The sequence below is a fragment of the Lepisma saccharinum genome, chromosome 4, assembly GCF_977018435.1.
Source record: "Lepisma saccharinum chromosome 4, izLepSacc3.1, whole genome shotgun sequence".
NCBI lineage: Eukaryota > Metazoa > Arthropoda > Insecta > Zygentoma > Lepismatidae > Lepisma > Lepisma saccharinum.
The window spans coordinates 45,372,548-45,393,144 of NC_139232.1; the positions used below are offsets into that span (position 1 = coordinate 45,372,548).

Here is a 20,597-nt window from a genome sequence, read left to right on the forward strand (position 1 = left end):
GCACCACTAGGGCAAAATTGCACGAATTTTACTTTGAATTTATTCCCCATCCAGCGTATTCACAGGACTTGGCCATGCAATTTCTTCTTGCAGGTGCAGCATTTTAACGATTTTGATGTTGTTCTATTAGAAATACTACTGTATTGTCTATTCCCTGTGCTGCAATACTTGTACTAAATATACTACATAGTAACACATTTTAATAATAAGATACAACAGATAAATAAATAATGTAAAATGTGCATTTCTAACTTGTCGCAGCAAGTTAACTTAAGTTAGACAAGAAGTATAACTTGTCGCAGTACAATCCAGAAAATTTTGACTATCAAATAGGGACAGAGAAGTGTGATGCTAGACCCCAGTTAAGAAAACTTTCATAAAGCATCCTCCCTCCATACCAAAAACTCGACCAAGCATATACTCCACTACCAGCTAGGAATTTCAACTTCAAACACTGTGGATCATAATGAAATCATAACACACTGGAAGGAAGAATAGGTTCGACAGAAATGTACAAAACATTTCAATACGAGAGCAGAAGGGATTTCACAAAATCACCCAAAATAATGTACCCTGTGTGATAGGTACTGGCCTTAGGGCAAGCGGATAATAGTTCCCTGGGCCTTACTTTGTATTGAGTTTTTGGGCCCTTTTGAATTGTTTAACAGTAAAAAGAAAACCAACTACTTTGTCATAGTATATCTAAAATCGAGAATAATGTGTAACGCATAACAGATGTGGACAATGTGAGAATATTTTTTTAGCTCTTAGTTGAATATGAAAGGCTTGGGACCCTCTTGAAAAAAATTGGTGGGAAGTTCCATTTTAAATACCACACCTAAAAATATTTTTTGTGGTAAAAGTCCATGAATTACCAAGTTTGATTGTTTTTTGTGTGGCAATTAGAGACTGACTGGCTGAGCAACTGGCTCTTCATACTAGATTCATAACTGTAGGCAATTTACACTCTATAAGTCTACAACAAACAATGTATAAAGGTATGAGATGAGTTTTTTTTCTTTTTTTCCTGTTGATAAACATCCACAAGCAAGTAAGTTCATCCTCAATCAGATGGGACCTACATACACATCCAGTTGGTCGAGCCCCTCAGGTTGAGTCAATATGCTCCTTATCATCACAGGCATCATTTTATGATATGTCACTAAAAAACCCTCAACCACCTCCCACATATTATTTGGTGTAGGAATTAATTCATGCGCCTGGACAAGAAATGGCGTAACGAGCGTATCGTCCCACAGTTCCGTGTATCCACACATGCGTTGAAAACTCCGGTCAGCGTGCATCGTTCGTAGTATAGGGCAGTTGATTGACGCGTCAACAACAGCATTTTGTAGTCAACTGAACATGGCGCAGTTCGTGCCAGATAAAGTGTTTTTGTGGGGTGTTCTGCTTCATTACTTTAACATGCAGAAAAGTGCTACCGAAAGTCATCGTATTTTGGTGGAAGTGTATGGTGACCATGCACTAGCTGAGCGAACGTGTCAGAAGTGGTTTGCACGGTTTAGAAGTGGTGATTTCGGCCTGGAAGACCAAGAGCGACCTGGACAGCCAAAAAAATTTGAAGACGAAGAATTGAGAGCATTGCTCGATCAGGATTCGTGTCAAATGCAGGAAGAACTTGCAGAAGCATTAGGCGTTGATCAAACAACAGTTTTCAAACACCTCAAAGCCATGGGAATGATTCAAAAGATGTCACACTGGGTTCCACATGAATTGAAAGACAGAGACGTTGAAAGATGAAAAACCATTTGCGAATTGCTGCTTCAAAGACAGAAAAGAAAGGGGTTTTTGCATCGCATTGTTACTGGCGATGAGAAGTGGATCCATTACGAGAACCCGAAATGAAAAAAGGCCAGGGTGAAGCCAGGTGAACCAGGTCCATCACAACCGAAACGAGATATTCACTGTGCAAAGGTTATGCTGTGCATATGGTGGGATATGAAAGCTGTGGTATACTATGAGCTGCTGCAACCGGGTGAAACTATTAATGGAGAACGTTGTCGACGACAATTAATGCGTTTGAAGCAAGCTCTGGCCAGGAAACGACCAGAATGGGAGAACAGACATGATAAACTTATTTTTCAACATGATAATGCTCGCCCACATGTCGCAAAACCGGTCAAAACCTATTTAGAAAATGTCGGATGGGAAGTTTTACCCCACCCGCCGTATTCACCAGACATTGCTCCTTCGGACTACTACTTGTTCGATTGCATGAATAACGATTTGATTGGACAGCAGTTCACTTCTTCAGAAGATATCGAAAAATGGGTCTCTGACTGGATCGCTTCAAAGGATGAGGACTTCTTTCGCCACGGAATCCGTAACTTGCCTGACAGATGGGCGAAACTGGTGGCTCGCGATGGACAATATTTTTCTTAAGGTATTTATGTATTTTGTGTTTGAACTACAGCTTCAATGTGTGCGTAACAACCGCACAAATTAATTCCTAGACCAAATAAAAAATAATATTTATGAGCACTGAGCCATGAAAAGTTATTTGTTGTGCCCATTGACTCATACAATGCAGCTAAATATGTTGATACCTACTGCAAGTTCTAAAAATAAAAGGGGTGGGGGTCTTTCTATTCAGTGCTCACCTCAAGTCTGGGATTACAAAAAATGTTTAGTAACACAGAGAGAACATTGTGCGGCCCCTACACCTTCAAGCCCCCTTCCCCCTGAATTGTGGGGACAACTGCTCCACCACTGCTTGCAATGGAATATTAACTTTCTGCTTTTCTGTTCCTATGTTGTGGTAGGATGCTATGTGTACCTCTCAGCAATTATCTTTTTAATAATACATGCATGTCTCTGTTGACCTTCTTAAGCTATTGCTGGACCCAGGACCAGAAAAAAACTAAAATTAATTCAGGGTACACTCCCCTTTTATCAGGAGACAGTGCTTTTTTTTTTTTTGACAAATATTGTCTAAGAAACATTACATAACTTTCTGGTGCCTGAAAATCTTGCAGGATATCAAAAGTATCAATCAAAACAAATTCTGCTATTTTTGTAATTTTTGTTTATCTCTGCTGTCAATTTGAATATTTTAATGTAAAACTCTGGTAGATTAATATGTTCTAGTGGGAACATTAAATGCAGTAAATTTGAACTTGATGGATAAGTGTAAATATATGAGATTTGTGGTGTATTCATTATAGTTCCTGTTACTTGTTTAAATTGCCTTTCTTGTCTTATTTTTTAGACAAAGTTTTCAATGACTCTGTTCATGGACACATAAGGATTCCATCTGTTTGTGTTAAAATAATTGACACACTAGAATTTCAACGTTTACGTAACATAAAGCAAGTTGGATCCTGCTATTTTGTCTTCCCTGGTGCATGTCATAATCGTTTTGAGCATAGTCTGGGGTAAGTATATATATGGTTAATTGTCGTTTCTGTGTTGACCTCCTTATAGTCAATCAACTTCCCTTCTCCTCCAGTTAACAAAATTTCTGTAATCCTGCCTCAAATCTGTTCCATTACCACTGTAAACTATATAAGAGCCATTCCATACCAAATCAACACAGATATGTGCAATTTTCATCCTGACCATCTCCGATTTTAATGAAATTTGAGGAGTTTAAACTATGCATGGAACTTAATAATTATGAAAATTTTGAGTCTCATTTGTCTTGTAATTGTAAAATTATTCAAGGTCAGAGTTCGCAGAAATTGCCCTTTCTGAACTCGTTTAGCTATACTAAATGTGCTGTAACTCTGCTTCTGTTTTGCCTATAAAGCTGAAATAAAGTTTATTGTGCAGGGAACAGAACAAGTTTTTCAATGATATGTAACAAGCCAATCTTTGGATAAAAATAAAATTTTGTCTCGTGACCTTGACCGTTGACATTGAATACCTAAAAACTTGTCATCACCAAAATTCGTGAAAAAAAATATATTTGGCACACCATGCTATAATCTAAAACATATGAAGAAATCAAACTGGGACTCCAATGGGATCAGGAGATGCAAAAAAATATGTGTAGCTATGTGACCAATACGCTGCCAGCGCTCTTGCACTGTTGTCAAACTAACTGCTAGCGGAAGGGGAACACAGAGAATTCGTTGTGTCCAATATTCAACTTTTTATATATAATGAATGCACGTGATATTTGAGTACAATGAAATATATAGTGAAGGGTTCTACACAGGATTATATCATATCACTGCAGCATATAAGAGAAACTCGTACCTGAAAGAAGTTTGAAGGAATTTATTATAGAGGAACTGCAAGGTCATCATCATCATCGCTCGTTTCTGTTTTCTGGCATGTTTCCCAGGAGATTTGAATACGGGATTACTGATTTCTGTGGTAGATACTTTACCCTGTTTTATATTATGCAACACAGTAAAAACAAATACACCACACCCTCGGTGCCTGTACTACTGGTACTACGTTTCGAGAGCAACGTTATTAATTTGATTTGATTTACTTTGCTTTTCTGTCACTTTTAGCTAATTGCGAAGATGGGAATGAATGATGATATAATGACATTGATAAATGGACATTCAAAAACATCCATGTCCAGGCCGGGATTCGAACCCAGGATCCTGGCATTGTATCGCGATATGCTAACCACTTCACCATAGCGGCTGGCGCGACATTATTTAATAACACTCACGGAACACAAACTATTGCACATCTATCGAACATAATGGCTGTATTACACAGCATGCTACGACACCAGGGTTCTCGGGTTCGAATCCCGGCCAAGGCATAGGTGTTTGTAAGTTTCCCTTCATCAATTTCATCATATCACCACCCATCCTCATCTTTGCGATTAGCCAAAAGTGGCAGAAAAGCGAAGTAAAATAAATCGAATCAATCAATCAATAAGTGCTGTATTGAATCCTCTCACAATTGCTCTTCGTGGCGTACGAGTATAATTATCTTACACCGCCCTTGTTACGAAAACGTTGAACTCAAACTGACTTAACTGACTCGCAATGTTCGTGAACGCCAACAGCAATGAACGGTTATTGTGTATATTCAGCCGAATTTGACACCCATAGCTTTACCAAGACACAACTCAGCAGGGTCAACTCGGTGGCAACGAAAAAACAAACAGACTGAACACGGATGGAAAACAAAAGGGGTCATTGTGTGTGTGTGTGTGTAGACACGTGTTGTTTCCCGTGTTTCTTTGAGAAGCGATAACTCCGGCTGTTGGCGACGGAAATTCATGGGACTTGGACGGTCATGTTCAAAATGTCGTGCCCCATATTATGGTTAACCTTAAAGTGGCGAGTTTTATGCAAACGTTTTGCGTGCAAGAAAAAATACAGAACACGGCGTTTAACTTGCGCGCCGCAGTCTCCTAACTGTACAACGTTGCACTCCTGCCATTGGATGGTCGCCAAGGACACGCTTTCCGTAGCTCCGCCCGATATCGCTTCTAAAAATGTGTGTCGTATAGGCCCAGGGAGAAACATAGTAGTGTGTGTCAAGCAGAGGTACGCCATATTGTTAGCCGTCATATTGAATTCAACTCAAACGTTTTCAATGGAAAGGGAGTGATGTGATATATCAAATCAGGCTAGAATTTCACGAGAAATGCAGTGGCGACTGTTTTACCAACGTATCTAACCAGTAAGAGTTATAAACATATATTCCACTTACAATATCTGGTCATTATGTTGTCCATGTTCCTGTATGCACACTCGTTGACGTCTCTCAAACACACACAGAATATTTTCCAATGTAGCAGATGTGACATCATTGCAAGAAGTTAAATATCACAGATTTTTAGTGCATATACCATTGCCTTCAAGTGTTCCTGAAAGTAAAAGTCCTAAGGTGTTTGATCTGAAGAATGTACAGGCTTTTCAGCAGGTCCCTGCCTGCAATCCATCTACCGGATTACCATGAATCAATCCTGTTCTCCATACACCATACCACACCATTAGCTTACCAGCACCAGCAATTCGGCTATAATCTGTCTAATGTATGTCACAGGTATTACATATTATTTTATTAATTTCACCATGAACATAAAATTAGCCTCGTCACTGTGAAGCACTTTTCATTTTAAAGGAATCTTCACACTGTAATGGTATGAGACACCATTCACAATATTCAACTATTCGAAAGCATCAGTGTGATCTCGATGCATCCTAATACAGGGTGTTTGAAAAGTTCACACACTCACTTTTGAAGAATTTATTGTGGAGAATGTGATACACATGGCAACGTAAGGAATATGTACATAAGTGCACTAGTTCTTGTACGACACAGAAAATAATGTGTAAACCAAAGGTGCATAATATTGTAATGGCAATGGTCATGAAGACATGAACAAGATGGCACATTAATTTAAGAGCACCAAAAAAAACCTGTCCAAACACAACACAACGCAACACAATCATATGGAAACACTATGGGGGTCTTGCTGCACTCTCTGTGGACGGTTGCCAGTCTATATTAAGTGCTGAAAATGGTTACCATGTTCCTGTAAACACCATCTTCCTTGGGTCTTCCACTTCATGGTCAATGATGCACAAAGCCTGTTTCACGAAATCATCGCACAGGATCATACACTGCACTTTTTCCTGGCATTGGATTATCAGGGAATAGATGTCTCCATTTCTCCACACAGCCTGAATAACATTTCGAAAAGAAGAAAATGTTTAAAAGCATTCAGTCATTACTTTTTTGCTGGTGACAAATACGTTGGAAAAACCTTTGCCACTGCATTTCGCATGAAATTTTGGCCTGATTTCATATATCACATCACTCCCTTTCCATTGAAAACATTTGAGTTGAATTCAATATGACTGCTAACAATATGGCATACCTCTGCTTGACACATACACTATGGTTCCCCCTGGGCCTAACATGTGTCTATAGTGACCAAATGTACCCAGTGTAACTCCCTAACATTTTATAGGAGGTGTAAAAGGACTTTTGACTCACCCTGGTGCATTGTAATGAGACCTTTATCAGTCACATAGCTACACATATTATCTTGTATCTTCTGATCACATTGCAGTCCCAGTTGAATTTTTTCATATGTTTTAGAGTATAGCATGGTGTGCCAAATATTTTTTTTCACGAATTTTGGCGATGACATGTTTTGAGATATTCAAGGTCAAGGCTCGTCACGTGACAAAATTTTCTTTTTATTCAAAGGTAAGCTCTTTACATATCATTGAAAAACTTGTTCCATTCCCTGCACAATAAACTTTATTTCAGCTTCCTAGGCAAAATAGGAGCAGAGTTACAGCACATTTAGTATAGCTAAACGAGCTCAGAAAGGGCAATTTCTGTGAACTTTGACCTTGAATAATTTTACAATTACAAGACAGATGAGACTCAAAATGTTCATGGTCAGGTTGGGAGCTGTGGTGATTTCGTATGGAATGACTCATAAGCATGTTTCCACCTATATGAATCTATTTCTGCCATTGCATCATCTAAAAATTTGGACTTGCAGGAAATTTGTAGTAAAATTTAATTTATTGTATTTGAAAATAAGAGTCGAGACTGTTTAGGCAATATTCAATTTGTAACATTGCTTGAATTTCCATAAAGCTAGCCATTGACTGATGACTTCAGAATTAATCATCTGATATAGCCATTCTTTCCAACCAAATACTGTTAGATGAGATAACATATGAGTGGCATCAGATAACTACAGAGGTTGTTCACTTTATATCCGACCATTGTCGATTCAGTGCTGCCACCTAGCGTATCATGCTGGAACTATGGGTCTGCTGGCGGGAGCAGTGTTGTGTCTGACCTTGTACGTGCGTGAGTGTTGGTAGTGAATGTTATCAAATGGCGCTGAAAATCAACCGGTATTGGGAGGGTTATGTAATGGCCCTTTTCCATGCTAAGTTTTCATACGTACACATTGTGAAACTGTATGAAAAGTACTTGGCGGGTTCCAAATGGAAGAAAGTTGTCACAATGGATGAATCATATGTCCATCTCACTGCTGGTGGTCATATTCGGGCGATCACATACCTTGGCATTGACGGCAAGGGGCTTTGTTCGTCAGTGCAGGGAAAGTTTCCCTCGTGGCTTTATGGTTGTGACGGGATTCAGATATGAGGGTAAGTTGATGATATGCAAGGTGGACAGAAACGTGAAGGTGAATGCCAGGTACTTCCAAGACTCCATTCTGACACCTATCTATCGGAGAGACATCCCAAAATTATATGGAATTGACGCGAACCAGGTGATGATCCATATGGACAAGGCTTCGAGTCATACCGCCAGAACATCACTACGTTTTTATCAGGAAATGGCAGAGGAATTAGGAATTCGTGTCATTCCGTTTGAAGACATTCCTGTGAAAAGCCCAGATGCCAGTCCAATGGATTTTTGCGCATTTGGACTGTTGAAACTACGTCTTCAACATCGCCGCCTGCGCCCCCTGGATGGTCTATGGAAAGCTTGCAGGGAGGAGTGGGACAGAACTCCCATGCCTGTCCTCCACCAGAGCTTGCTGCAATGGAAACTGCGATGCCGTGCGATAGTCCACAATGCTGGGGGTCCAATAGAACATGATCGGTGGTGGCGGTGTGGTATCTCTTAAGGTGAATACCCATCAAACATGGTCGGATATAAAGCGAACAACCTTCTGTATTCATAAAAAAGTGCAATTGGCAAGGGATCTGCCACCCTTATGTCTGAGTCCTTTCAGTGATTAACTCGTGATCTTGTTATCTAATATTTCAGGTTCAAGCCCTGTTCCTTTCTTAGTGTTTATCATTTTCTTGTTTTCATTATTTCATCCTCATTGTCACAATTACCTAAAAGTGGTAGAAAGATGATGTAAAACAAGAGAAATGAAAAGAAGGAAAAAAAATCAATCATGTCTGTTTAATTGTTACGATCTGTATTTTTCTCATAAATATTGTGCAATCATAACTTTTTAAAATTTTCCATCATACTTTGCCTTCTTGTGTAAAATATTACACACAGGTGTTGTAGTGAAGTGATTGTCCTTGCCAAATGTTATCTTCAGTGAAATCTCAATTTTATGTTTCCAGGAGACCAAGTTGTAAAAAAAATTATGATATGGAAATATGTAAAATCGGCAATAAATGTATAAGATTATTGTGCATTCAAACCTTGAGAATTGAATGTATAATGTACGAAAATGTAAAATTGGGGTTCTGCTGTATTTATAGCATAATATTTACATTTTAAAATCTTGTTTCATGTATAGCAGGAGGCTGTGTGTGTGATTTTTTCTTCTATTCTGACAGGGTATGTTACCTAGCAGGCCAAATGGTAGAGGCTCTAAACCGAAACAGCGACACATGTCGGACCGGTGAGCCATTAATAACAGAAAAGGAAAAGTTGTGTATTCAAATAGCTGGGTTATGCCATGATATGGGACATGGACCGTTCTCCCACTTATGGGAACTTTTTGTGAATGACAGAATGCATAATTCTAACGAGCCTTGGAAGGTATAAAAATCATTTATTATTTTTTAAGAAAGTTGTAATTTTCTTCTTTTTTGTTTTGTTTTATAAGTGTTTGTGTGCGATTGCAGTGAAACTTCAATTTTACGTTTTTCAGAGGTCCAAGGTGAAGAAACTGAAAATGCAGGAAAATAAAAGAAAGTGGGTAAAATTTTATAATATGAAGATTGAATGTATAATGGGAAAGAACTATAAAATTCTGGTAGGGTGTCTACAAGTCTGGAAATTCTTGAAAAATCAGGGAACTTATTTTTTCATCAAATGTCAGGGAAATTTACTGTGTTTGTGGAAAACTGAACATTTTTGTAGTAGTGCACAAGAAGTAGGTTTTTGAAGCACCGGATTTGTAATGAAATCATAGGTCTGTCATAGGTTGAATTCCCACCACCGGCAAAGGAAGTTTCACCTGTGAACAAGAGAAGAGATTCTCTCTTGAAACATAGTGTTAGAATAAGTATAGTTTAAGGCACTAGACAATTGATAATGTCCAGTTAACATTGTATACTAAAGAAAGAAGAGGACAAGTAAGAAACTTTTAATTTGTTGTGGACAAATTATACTTCAGTTTGATATACATATATTACTGGTAGTTACAGTACAAATTTCATATTAAATACTCTAGGAAAAGGGATCATGTTTTGAACTATTTTCAAGCAGAAATCTACTACAGTGAGTGGCTTTTGGCATTTACCACTGTCTTGTTTCAATTTTGGGTTTTGTTTGGTTGATATTAATACCTATCTTTCTAAAATTTACTATAATTATGTATTATATACACTAAAATTGTTATGATTTTTATATAAATAATTCTTTGTTCACCATTAGTCAGTATTTCTTTTCAATTCCCTTCTCATTTTTACTTTTAACATATGAAATAAATATTCTAAAAACTTGCTTAAGTTGGATTCTAAGTGTGCTGTTTAGGTAAAATGTAATGACCTTCTTACACACATGTTTAAATACATGAATTGCCCTAATGACCTGGTCTGGAAAATTTTGGTTCTTGGTTTGGAAAAGCTGTAAAAGCCAGGAATTTTTGTTTTTAGGAAATTTTACACACCCTGCCAGGAACACAAAATTGGGGTTCTACTAGGAACACAAAATTGGGGTTCTACTGTGTGTCTAGATATAGCAAATGAGAAGGGAATAGAATACACTCACCAGACACTGGACAGCTTTAATTTTTTGCTACTGCAGGCTGCTCTTCAGTTCTGGAAAGAAAGATGGACTTCCAGCTGTGGATGAAAAAGTACTTCATTTCAGAATTTTTTTTTTATCATTTAAGGTGTTACGTGTATACTGTTTCCTTCCATTTTTATTTATCCACCCGTTGACTCCTTTACTTTCTTCATATACCAGAGGAATGATCTACGAAGCAGAATTCTTGGTGGTTCTAGTAGCCATGAGACAATAGAGTAAGCTTATTTTGTGATAATGTGGGAGTGGTAGCCTCCCTGCATTTGCAGAGTTTGTCATGTTCCACGTCCTTCATACTAGCACATTTTGTATCTTATGTGTAGATTTCAATGTACAGTATGTAAGGTCTGAGTTCAATAACGCACATGTTCCCAGTAGACATCTGATCCGGTGACAGCAGATAATCTGCGGTGCCCCGCTGCTGCTGTCACGTGCCTTCCCAGCATTCTTGGCAGCAGCGGCGTGGCAGTTTGGATGCAAGGTGAGTGCTTAAAGAATACCTCAGTAACTCATAGAAACCAATGGAAAAGGGCCGTGCATTTTTGTGTTCATTGTATTTATTCTTTCATAAATTTCATGTAATAATTACTACATTCATTCAACTTAATTGTGATTAACTAAAAATTATGTAAAGTTGCACCATGCCTATATCCTTATCATTTTTTCTACAGCATGAAGATTCATCATTATCCATGTTTGACTATATGATAAATAAGAATGGTGGTCAACTGAGAAATGAACTGAAAAGACAAAACATAGATTTGGATGAACTGTGCCTGGTTAGGAAATTGATTAATGGAGTAGTTGAGAATGGTGAAAAGAAACCTTTTCTGTATGAGGTAAGATCGTCCATCAATATAGCTTACTTAAATATGAAAGTTACAAATACTAAGTTACATAGTGTGGTTGTGTGTGTGTGTGTATTTTATATACGGTCAACTCTCGATACAACGATCTTTCACAGTTCCCAGAAAAAGGGTCGTTAATGGAATTTGCACCAATTTTCAGCTTAAACGGAGCTCAAACGGACACAAAGATGCCTAGGAGACGGTAACACCATTTATCCTGGTAGTTATACAACCTGTTATGCACACGATGTGTGTTGTGAGAAGGAAAATAGAACATGAAAATGTTTTAAGAAAAAAGGATTTAAAATAATATTACTTTCTCTTAATTGTGCAGTTGTTGCTCTTCCAGGAAATTCTTACAATTCTAGTTCATGAGAAACCCGTTTGCACTAAGACCTATGGAAAGGAAAACACTCTCTCACTTATTGCAAGCGAAACTCGAAGAATCTTGACACCAGTCACACTGATGCCAGCAAAAGTTGGGAGATAATTGGGCAGAATGAATGTTGGATTTTATACGGGTCTACTGGAGCATTGTCTGTTACAAGATTAACTGGTAAGATGAGATCTCTCCGGAGAAACAACACAACCTTTCTAGGCACCAGACAAAAAATGAAAAGAAAAAAAAAAGGTGGGGCTGTAAATTTCGTTCTGGTTCGGCTGTGTAAAATACATCGTAAGAAAAAACAACTTTTTCTTTGCTTCAACCAACTTCATAGTCATCCCCCTCCCCACTCGAGGGAGCAGTCCAAACTCCTTCCTTGACTTGCATTGTAATCCAGCATGAAAAAGGAAACAAAACTTGTGATCTGTTTTCACCCAATGCGTATTCTAGGACACGTCATTAAACAGTGTCGCAGTCGATAATAATTCAGGTTTGGAATTGGATTTCACTTCAAACTGTATATGTAGTCCCGATTAGCCCATCACCATAAAATGAACTCAAAACAAGCTTTATGAAACCTGCTCATTTTTAGATATCAAAATGGGAGATCGTTATGTACTCTCACGTTTATCGATGATTTAATGTTGGATTTAGGAGTATTCTGAATGTCAAACATCCTCTCCTCCCCTTGAATAATGTTTCTTTAAATCGAACTCAGCGTCCATTCCTTCATTGAGCACTTTTTTTTCTCCCACATGAATGGTTCTGAAGAAAAGCAGCGATTATATTGTGAGCATTTCCGTCCAACGTTCCGAGTGTTGAGGAAGTTTATTCTTGTCAGATGCAAAATAAAATTTAGAGTTTTGCTTATCAGAAGGTGCAGAATATGAAGTTTTAATTGTCGTTTTTCTTTCTGGAGATCAAATTTCCTTATCTTCAAATCAAAACAGCTTTGCAAGATTCAAAACAATGGCTTTTTGCTTCACGCTTAATGAGTCATTGCTGTTATCGGCAAGCAACAGCTTTCAGATGCTAGACAAAACAATGGCGCCAGCTTCAGCGTAAAAACAATAAGACCAGTTGGAAGTTCGAGCAACAGGTGGTCGAAGAGAAAATCCTCAGCATTTTAAGATAATGCAACTGTCGATGATGGAACTTTTATCGGCAGTGTGAAAATAAAGAAATGACCCTTGCTTTACGTTTTACTATGCAACAGCATTTACGGGCAATATTTCCTATGCAGTAAATAGTATTAAAAAAAAATAGGACCTGAATTCGGCAATTATCACAGTGCCTCTCTGACATTGCCGTGCACACCAGTGGCAGAGAATAAGCTGGGAGGGGAGGGGGGGCTTATCCAAGAATGTATCCAGAACTGGTTGCCCTATTTTAGACGTCAATGGAAAGGAAGAGTGGTCCACTTCCACCCACACCTGAAATCATCCCGTGTGCACACACGAGCAAGAAAATCGTGGCTCAATCGTCATCGCTGCCCTCCCCCCCTTTCCCCCTACATGTTTGCTGAGAGGAAGAATGAGATAAGTCACTCAGCCAACGGAACACTTTTTTGGCAAATATTACAACATTGGCACAGTTAGGAAAACGTATTAAGGGGGGACACGGGAGTTATGATGCACGTAAGATCGAAGTAAACTTTTGCGGAAGCTTGGATGACAAATCATTAAGCGGGTTGATGATCTTTAGTTGGCCTATGTGGCTTTCATTATCTCTAACAGTTACGCTTTTTTATGAAGTGTTAAAGAACACGTTTTGAATGAAAGCGGTTACTGGAAGTTGTCGGCTACAAGGCCAAGAGTTGCTCACTCACGGAGACCTGAGCTGAACAGACAGTCCAGACTTCCAGGCACCAGGCATCTATCAAGGTCGATTTAAAATAACATCCAATCACATTTGTTCTTCTCTTCTCACGTATCCTATAGCATGCAAAATCAGAATGGCAAAACAAGCCTAGCATGTTGGGTAGCGGCCGTCGGGTGCGGGATAACATTGGCACGCTTGGGGGAGGGGGAGGGGAAGGTAGAGGTCAAGTGCTATTGGATATCACTGAAGCTTGGTGTGGTGGTGTCTAATTTTAGATCAGACCCACTTGCGAGCGGTAGAGCGCTCTTGAAGGTAATGGGTGCGAATAAAACAAGTGCAAGAAACGTATTACTATTCGGCCGATTTCTTTCGATTTTTCAAGTTTTTTCCAAATTTTTCACGGTTCCCGGGGAAAGGGTCGTTACTTCGAGAGGGTCGTTATATCCAGGGTCGTAGAATCGAGAGTTGACTGTATATATATATATTTTTTCCGGTTCCGTGTATTTCTCCTCACACCGATGATGCTATGAAATTAGCGAAAATTTTGAATTTTTCTACTGTCCGGTGAGTGTTTCCTTTTAGCTTCTTTGATTTTTATATATATATATATATATATATATATTTTGAATTTTTCTACTGTTTGGTGAGTGTTTCCTTTTACCTTCTTTGATTTTTACTTAGCCCTTTTGGCCCTCCTTGCTTTTATCCATATATATATACTCGCGCACTTTCGACGTGGCCTGTGGCCACGTCTCGTGCGCTCGCCGACGTGGTTCGCTTATTTGGAAAGTTTTGAACGTAAATTTATGTGTGTATGTGCTGTAATATGTACAAATAATCAAAATATTATTGGTTTCTTTCTTAATAATAAGCTGGGTAAGTAATAACAGTTTCAGGATAGTTAGTTAGATGTTTTATGTAAACAAATTCAATAGCGACACTAAATTGGAAAAGTAACATTTTACTTCTGTAGTCAGTTTTACATTTTTAAACATAATTGAAATAAAGAAATGTTTTCCTTCATTCTTCGCAAATTTCTATCTCTCCTCTGCAATGAATTCTGATGCTCACATTTTAAAATTCGAAAGCTCTAATACTGTGCACAAAGTGGACTTAAAACACCAAATCAATCAATCAATTGAAAACTCTACCATAATTCCCTTACAGTAGCATTCGGGGTGAAAATAAACTTTCTTTAAGTTCCCTAGAAACGTCCGTTTCCATGGACAACAACAGGCACCGTAAGCCCTAAGGAATTGCATGTCATTATACCCCCTAAACATTTAGTTGAAACAAGCACGATGTAGATATTTACGCATTGAGTATAACAATATATACGGAATTGTATCTGGGCTGAAACTCCTTATTATGTAGATGTCACCCTTGTTTGAGGCACCTTTTCAAAACCAGGAGTTCATTCATCTGTGTGCTACGTATCTGTGAGAAATATAATGCAGCTGGACAATTAAGAATTGAAGGAAACAATGTGTGTAAAAGAAATGCCCGTGGCAACGGTTGCTAAGGACGTGAGAAAAGGGCATTTTCACCCTTAAGGAAGGGCCGATTGAGAGATTTTTGAATTTTCTCGGCCTTTTGGGACGATTTCATGGGGGGTCGTAATCGGGCGTTTTTCGCCTCCGGGGCTTCCTTCATGGAGAACATTTATGTCAGTGAGTGATTGAGTGAGTGGTGGGATTGGGGCTATATATATATTGGATTAGGGATGGGACCAATTAATCGGTACTCTATCGGTATCGGCCGATATAGGCATATCGGTGTATCGGTTTATCGGTAAAATTACCGATTATTTTACCGATCCGATATATCGATAAATATCTTATAATTTAGTGCAAAATTCTGTCATTTTGTTGTAATTTTTATGGGTAATCTCCATGCCCTACTTTCTGAAAAAGTAAATGTCTAAATATTCAACTTGTTTTGCATTGCAATCAGCTCAAAACACACATTTATTACGGAGATCAATGAAAATTTCAGGTTCTTCAAGGACCATTTCTAATTTTATATCGGATCGGTAGAATATCGGTACTTTATCGGTATCGGCTAAAATTTCATATTGGCCCATCCCTAATATATATATTAGGGCTGAGCCGATACCAATTTGAATCGATACCGATACTGATACCGATACTTGTATAATTCCAAATTTAAAAAGGTGTTATTATATATTTATACTAAGGATGGGCCGATACCAATAAAGTACCAATATTCTACCGGTCGGATATAAAATTAGAAATGGTTCTTGAAGAACCTGAAAGTTTCATTGACCTCCTTGATAAATGTGTGTTTCAAGGTGGCTGCAGTGCAAAAGAAGTTGCATATTTAGACATTTACTTTTTTAGAAAGTTGGGCATGGAGATTATCAATAAAAATTACAACAAAATGGCAGAATTTTGCACTAAATTATCAGATATTTATCGATATATCAGATCGGTAAAATAATCTGTAATTTTACCGATAAACCAATACACCGATATGCCTATATCGGCTGACACCGATAGAGTACCGATTAATTGGTCCCATCCCTAATATATATACATATAAATACAGGGCTATTCTAAATGATCTTCCCGATTTCAAAGTTTAATATCTCATGTTTATTTAGTCACAATGACATGCAAATTATTTTAAATGAAAGAAAAACTCAAAAAGTTTTTTTTTACATACATTCGTGTTATGTTCCACGTCACAGGTGCTCAATATGAGTGCCTTTTGTAATTCGGCACACATCAATCCAATAGTCAAATTCTTCCTACACTCTTCCAACATCTCTGAGTCAATGGACGCAACTGCTTCTTGGATGCGTTCTCTAAGTTCAGGTAAATTAAGTTGTTAGGTAGGGGGGGCTCATACACTTGGTTTTTAACATAACCCCACAAAAAAGTCGCACGTGGTGATATCTGGCGAACAGGGGGCCAAGGAAGCAGAACCTGATCCTCACGACTAGCTCGTCCTATCCATTGATTTGGTAACCTTCTCTTGAGTTCCCTCCTGACATTCTGGTGCTAATGTGGGGGCAATGTTCAATTATCTGCTTGCACGAACCGTTGATTTTTTGGGGCTTCTGACGAAAGTCGCATGCACCCGATCAACTCTTTCATCACTAACTCCTGGCCGGCCTGTTGATTTCCTCTTGCAGATACACCCCTTTTCTTTAAATTATTTACACCACCTCCGAATTAAGTGACTGGTTGATGGATCTAACCCGAACTTCATCCTAAAACTTCGTTGGACACAAATAACTGAGTGTTGTACATAAAATTCCAGGACACAAAATGCTCTCCTGTCTTTGTTTCCAGCCATCTTGATTTTCTGTCACCCTAGCGGCAGAATGCATAACTAAACATCAGCTTTGCCAGACACTAAAACTTTTTGAGTGTTTCTTTCATTTCAAATAATTTGCATGTCATTGTGACTAAATAAACATGAGATATTAAACTTCGAAATCGTTAAGATCATTATATATATATATATATATATATATATATATATATATATAAATTATATGTGTGTGTCTGTGTAATTATTATTATTACATTTTATACGTATGCATTTCTGACAAGGGACGATGAATAAATTAATCAACCAAATGATGCTCTGTTGCAACGATGCATCTCAACTTTACATTTTTTGAAGTAACATTCGATCAGGTGTTTCGAATATTAGAGAAATATTAAGTGAAGCTAAGAGCAAGGCAATCGTGTAGTCATCGTCCTCCTCTTCCAAAATGTGGAAAAATGATATCATGCCTCTTCAACCTCCTTTAAAACTTAAGAATCGCTCTTCCCAAACTAATATTAAATCATCTGTGAACACAAGAATAATTGGCGATTTACCAGCACTAGACATGACGTCTAAAACTAACAGTAAAGCTGTAATGTGAAACCAATTTCATGTTTTTTTTTTGTCCTTTAACAAAGAGAATAACAATTAAACTCAACGGACAAAAAATTAGTCACCCCATGAGAAATCACATTAATACCGTGTAACTCCACCTCTGGCCTTGATAACTGCCTGGATTCGGTTAGGAAGGGCGTCCACAAGGTTCTGCAGATACATTGCATCCAGTTTAAGCCACTTGCTGAGGATTAGATCACACAAATCCACCAAATTTCGAGGATGCTGATTTCGCTGTTTAACCCGCTGTTCCAAAAGGTCCCACAGATTTAAAATGGGGTTGAGATCAGTTGATTTTCAGGCCAGTCGAGATGTGATAGTGTGTGAGTGTTCATCAAACCAGTCACATACACTTCCAGCCCTGTGCACTTTGCTGTTGTCATCTTGAAAAATGAAGCGGTCAAGAGCATACTCATCGTGAAGATGTTGGCTAAAGGGCAACACCTGATCACCGAGAATGTTTAAATAAACATGTTGTTTCATGTTAGTGGACACCTCAATGAGGGGGCCCAATCCATGGTACCAAAACACCCCCAAAACATCACAGACCCACCTCCAGCTTGAACCTGACCTTCCACACATTGAGGATGAAATGCTTCATGTGGCCTTTGGTGCACTCGACGCCGTGCGTCATTTGAATAAAGGCAAAAACATGATTTGTCGGACCACATCACACGCCGCCAGTCATCTACTGTCTACGTTCGGTGATTTCTGGCCCATTGAAGACGTGCAACTTTATGTGCCTGTGAGAGCAATGGCCTCTTGCTGGGTACCCGACTCCAAATTTGCATTGCATGCAGTTCCCGTCTCAATGTTCTCTCGCAATCAGGTTGAGATGGACCTTCATTAACAAACTGCAGCAATTATTGTCGGGTTTGGAAGCGATTTTGATTCACAAGCCTTGAAACTCTTCCCCGGTCCCTATCAGTTAGGATCTTTTTCCGACCACAATTCTGGCATCGTGATTCATGGCCACACGTGTTACACCACTGCTTGTAGAAACGTTTAACAGTCCACTGCGAAACATCAACAGATCAGGCAACTTCACTCACCGTATGGCCATGGGCACGGCCAAACACGATTGCCCCTTTTTGCCACTCTGTCACATCCTTGCATTTCCCCATCTAGACACACAAATACCACTTGCAGCACTAATGTCTCACTCAACGTTACTGCCTTATGATTCCGTAGAGGCAGTGCTTGCGCAGTTGTCCACATAACTCAACCGCTGCAGCTTCTGTATCTGTTTAACGACTCCTTCGTGGTTCCGCGCTAGGGTGACTAATTTTTTGTCCGGTTAGCGTAGTAAATGAGATATAAGGGGAGAATGAAATCTTACCAGTCTATTGCTTCTATACATACGTATCAGGCGATTGACTTCAGTACAGTGATAATCCGAAGTGACTTTGCTTTCGATGTAATTTCGGTAAATGATTTCTAAGAAAAATTAAATGCATAGTTCTATCTTTTGGTGTGGGAGGAAATCCAAACCCATCACTACACTTTCCAGAAACTAACTGCCATCATCTGTCGTTCAAAGAAAATTATTTCCCTGCCGCGTTCACAGTCGGGACAAACAAAAGTCTAAAGTTGGAAAGGAAAAGGGGGATTAGCCCAGGTATTTGAATTTCCAGGAAAATGCTATGTACTATGTATGAGACACGTCTACCACTTTAATGGGAGATGACCTTTTTGACTGCGGGAGGTCACTAATGAGAGGGATGTCCGCAAACACCAAAGAAAGTGGAAGGATTACCAACAGGTGCATCATTGGCTTTTGGGACCTCATTGGGGTTATTGTTACACGAGATCGCATCTGTACGAACAAAGCCTGGTAGACTTCGAAGAGAAGTAAACAGAACCAGCAAACTCCTATGGGGATAATTTCACGTTATGCTTGATTTGCAAGTTACTTGACCGCGAGTCTTATTTTCTTACAGATCTTTGTGTCACACACTTGCTGTTTCCAGAAACTTGAGTACAGGTTCATTTAACAAATGCACAACTATTTTTCATTTTTTATTTTTTCAAAACAAAACGTAAGTTGGAAATTAGTGTGCCTCTAGCATCTCAAAGACAAAGGTATCGTCTACTATCGGTGCAAAAATATCAACGGATACTTATAATATAATAACCAATAATATAGTCAACTCTCGATTCAACGACCTTTCACAGTTCCTGGGAAAAGGGTCGTTATTTCGAAGGGGTCGTTATTGGAATTTGCCCCAATTTTCTGCTTAAACGGAGCTCAAACGGACACAAAGATGCCTAGGAGATGGTAACACCATTTATCCTGGTAGTTATACAACCTGTTATGCACAGGATCCGTGTTGTGAGAAAGAAAATAGAACATGAAAACGTTTTCACAAAAAATAATTTAAAATAATGTTACTTTCTTTCAATTGTGCACAGTCGTTGCTTTTCCAGGAAATTCTTACAATTATAGTTCATGAGAAACCCGTTTGCACCGAGACCTATAGAAAGGAAAACATTCTCTCGCTTATTGCAAGCGAAACTCGAAGAATCTTGACACCAGTCACACTGGCACCAGCAAAAGTCGGGAGATAATCGGGCAGAATGAATGTTGGATTTTATACAGGTCTACTGGAGCATTGTCTGTTACAAGATTAACTGGTAAGATTAGATCTCTCGGGAGAAACAACACAACCTTTCTAGGCAAAAGAAAAAAAAAAGGTGGGGCTGTAATTTTCGTTCTGGTTCGGCTGTGTAAAATACATCGCAAAACAAAAGCCACGTTTTCTTTGCTTCAACCAACTTCATTCACCCTCCCCCCTTCCCCATTCAAGGGAGTAGTCCAAACTCCTTCCTTGACTTGCATTGTAATCCAGTGTGAAAAAGGAAACGTGCAAATTGCGATCTGTCTTCACCCAATGCGTATTCTAGGACACGTCATTAAACAGCGTCCCAGTCGAAAGTCATTTAGGTTTGGAATTAAATTTCACTTT

The 20,597-nt window shown here is 38.7% G+C and overlaps 1 protein-coding gene across 3 annotated transcripts in view; it reads left to right on the forward strand.

The window, feature by feature from the left end:
* The window catches only part of LOC145986437 (deoxynucleoside triphosphate triphosphohydrolase SAMHD1-like), a 130,056-nt gene that overhangs the window by 23,562 nt on the left and 85,897 nt on the right, over positions 1-20,597 (forward strand). For all 3 annotated transcript variants that reach the window (XM_083120454.1, XM_083120455.1, XM_083120453.1), the window contains exons 3-5: positions 3,230-3,395; positions 9,246-9,450; positions 11,334-11,501. In XM_083120454.1, coding sequence (XP_082976580.1) covers positions 3,230-3,395; positions 9,246-9,450; positions 11,334-11,501 — 539 coding nt within the window. The remainder of the gene's footprint in view (positions 1-3,229; positions 3,396-9,245; positions 9,451-11,333; positions 11,502-20,597) is intronic.